The sequence below is a fragment of the Austrofundulus limnaeus genome, unplaced genomic scaffold (genome assembly GCF_001266775.1).
Source record: "Austrofundulus limnaeus strain Quisiro unplaced genomic scaffold, Austrofundulus_limnaeus-1.0 Scaffold111, whole genome shotgun sequence".
NCBI lineage: Eukaryota > Metazoa > Chordata > Actinopteri > Cyprinodontiformes > Rivulidae > Austrofundulus > Austrofundulus limnaeus.
The window spans coordinates 881,666-884,055 of NW_013952513.1; the positions used below are offsets into that span (position 1 = coordinate 881,666).

Consider the following 2,390-nt stretch of genomic DNA (forward strand, 5'->3'; position numbering starts at 1 on the left):
ATATTAAATATCTTGACTTTGTAACGTTTTCAATTGATTTTACAGTGAAAAGGATTTGCAAATCATCGTATTCTCTTTTTGTTTGTCACAGTGTCCTAACTTCATTAGAATTGAGTTTGTGTTTAGCCATAATCTAACATTTGAAACCAGGAGAGAAAAACTGACTATAACATTTGCTTTGGGCTAGAAATTTTTTAAATATATCCCACACTTGAAATCCATATTAAAGCATCTTCCCAAAGACCATACAGGGTTAAGTTTTTTTTAGTTATTTGTGAGAGAAATAACCTGAATTGAGAGTTTTGATATAAAGAAGTGTCTTTCTTTCATATCTTTACTTTTTGTTTCATGGTACTTCTGTGGTTTAAAGTGAATTTGTTCATTTAATCATTTCAGGCTAAAAACGAGCCCACAGGGAAAAAGCCGGCTGATAAAAGTGACACCAAGAAGTCTGGTGCTGACAGGAGGCACTCCAGTGACTCCAAGTAAGGCCTGCCTGCTGGCTTCAGAGTGCTTAGGTTTATCAATGGACATGTTTTGTAGCACGACTAACACGGATGGATTTGATGCAGTATTTATGTTTAAATTTTTGTTTTGAATTCCTGCAGGACTGATGGAAAAGATGAGAAGACTGATGGAGAAGGAAAAGACAAAGGTTTTTGTTTAGCTCAAACATTATTATTAATTTATATATGCATATATTTATGTAAAAGGTTTGTTACTAATAGTTTATTTTCTCTGGTTTAACAGAGCGAGATGAGAGGACTGTAGTCATGGACAAGTCCAAGGGAGAACCCGTCGTCAGCGTCAAAACCAAAAGCAAAAGCAGGGACAGGGTAAGAAAACATTCACCTGTTGGCTTCTTTACACAGACGGACTAGTTAATAGTTGAGTGGTTCTCTCTTGTTGCAAGGCCCAGTAAGAACATTTCAAATGTCTTTTATTAATGCTTCTGGTTTGTTGCTCTAGAGCACAAAGAGTCGAGATCGTGCCTCCTCCAGTAAGGAGAGGAAGGACATCCTGACCTTCGATCAGATCAAGGAGCAGAGGGAGAGAGAGAGACAGAGGCAACGAGAGAGAGACATCAGAGAGGCTGAACGACGCCGAATCCCGTAAGGCGCACAGGAAAAACAAAGAAATCCTGCAGAAACTACTAATATCTGTACCTCTGCTTTGCTTTTCATGTAGAGTGATAAATGAGAGCTAGAGATTGCTAACAGCTTGTAAAATAATAATAATAATAATAAAAAGGTAAAAAGATTATTTTTGTCTTAATTCAGGGACCGCAGCCGTGACCGTTCAGAGCGAGAGCGAATCCGTCTGTTCAGGGAACGAGAAGAGAGGAAGGACTTGATGCATAACAGACGCTGGCTGGAGGTGCAGTACTTTGTTTTTTTATTTCCTGAAATTTAAGCAGAATAATTTTGTTTTTTTTTAAATTGCCAATATTTAGTTGAATTTCTCAAATAAATGGCTAGCTTTATTCTCATTAAATATAATGAAATTACAGGAAAGTTTTCAGATTATTTATATATATTTCTCTATTATCCCGGCTGTTCCTAACCTTAAGAGTTCTCATCCTGTGAGATCATGAAATAACCGTACCGTTGCTTCGTTGCCAGGTTGAGAAGCAGCGCCTGGAGGCCGACCGCATGGAGCGTCAGTTCCTGGAGCGCGAGCGGATGCGTATAGAGTACGAGCGGCGGCGCGAACAGGAAAGAATCATGAGGGAGCGCGATGAGTTGAGGAGGCAGCAGGACCAGCTGCGCTACGAACAGGACAGACGCCCAGTGAAGAGGCCTTACGACATGGATGGAAGGTAGACGGTACTCATTGATCGATGTAACGTCAGTGTTGTAGAGGAGCGGCTCATTGGATGATTTTTTGTTGTTGTTGTTTTGTCACAGGAAAGATGATTGGTCCGATAAGCGGATGGCTATGGACGACCGCTACAGCCGCTCAGATTTTAATCGCCAGGATCGCTATCAGGACTTCGATCACAGGGACCGTGGCAGGTTCCAAGACGACTCCCGAGGGATGGGTGCTGACAGAGATGGACAGGTGAGAGATATATAACAAAACCATAGCAAAGCTAAAGTTATGCAGCTAATGGTGCGTTCACACCAAACGCGATTTCAGTATCAGGAGCATCAAGTTTACATGTAAAGTCTATGGTGGACACGCTTCAAGCAACGTCGGGAAGGGCTGCGGTGCCTCCAGCGCGATTTGAATGATCTGAGCGTTCGACATGCTTGATGCGCAAATCGCTGAAGTTAGAAAATCTGAACTTTTGCAGCTCGTTGCGCCGCGTCAACCAATCAGAGAGACTCCACTGTGTGACGTAGCGACATATTTCCCGACGGGACAGTTTACTGAATGATGTCCACTAA

The 2,390-nt window shown here is 41.8% G+C and overlaps 1 protein-coding gene across 1 annotated transcript in view; it reads left to right on the forward strand.

The window, feature by feature from the left end:
* safb (scaffold attachment factor B) overlaps nt 1–2,390 on the forward strand; it is a 12,528-nt gene that overhangs the window by 7,419 nt on the left and 2,719 nt on the right. Inside the window, exons 11-17 of the mRNA XM_014014202.1 lie at nt 397–485; nt 609–655; nt 751–836; nt 970–1,112; nt 1,281–1,377; nt 1,623–1,819; nt 1,908–2,061. Of these exons, the coding sequence (XP_013869656.1) occupies nt 397–485; nt 609–655; nt 751–836; nt 970–1,112; nt 1,281–1,377; nt 1,623–1,819; nt 1,908–2,061 (813 nt within the window). The remainder of the gene's footprint in view (nt 1–396; nt 486–608; nt 656–750; nt 837–969; nt 1,113–1,280; nt 1,378–1,622; nt 1,820–1,907; nt 2,062–2,390) is intronic.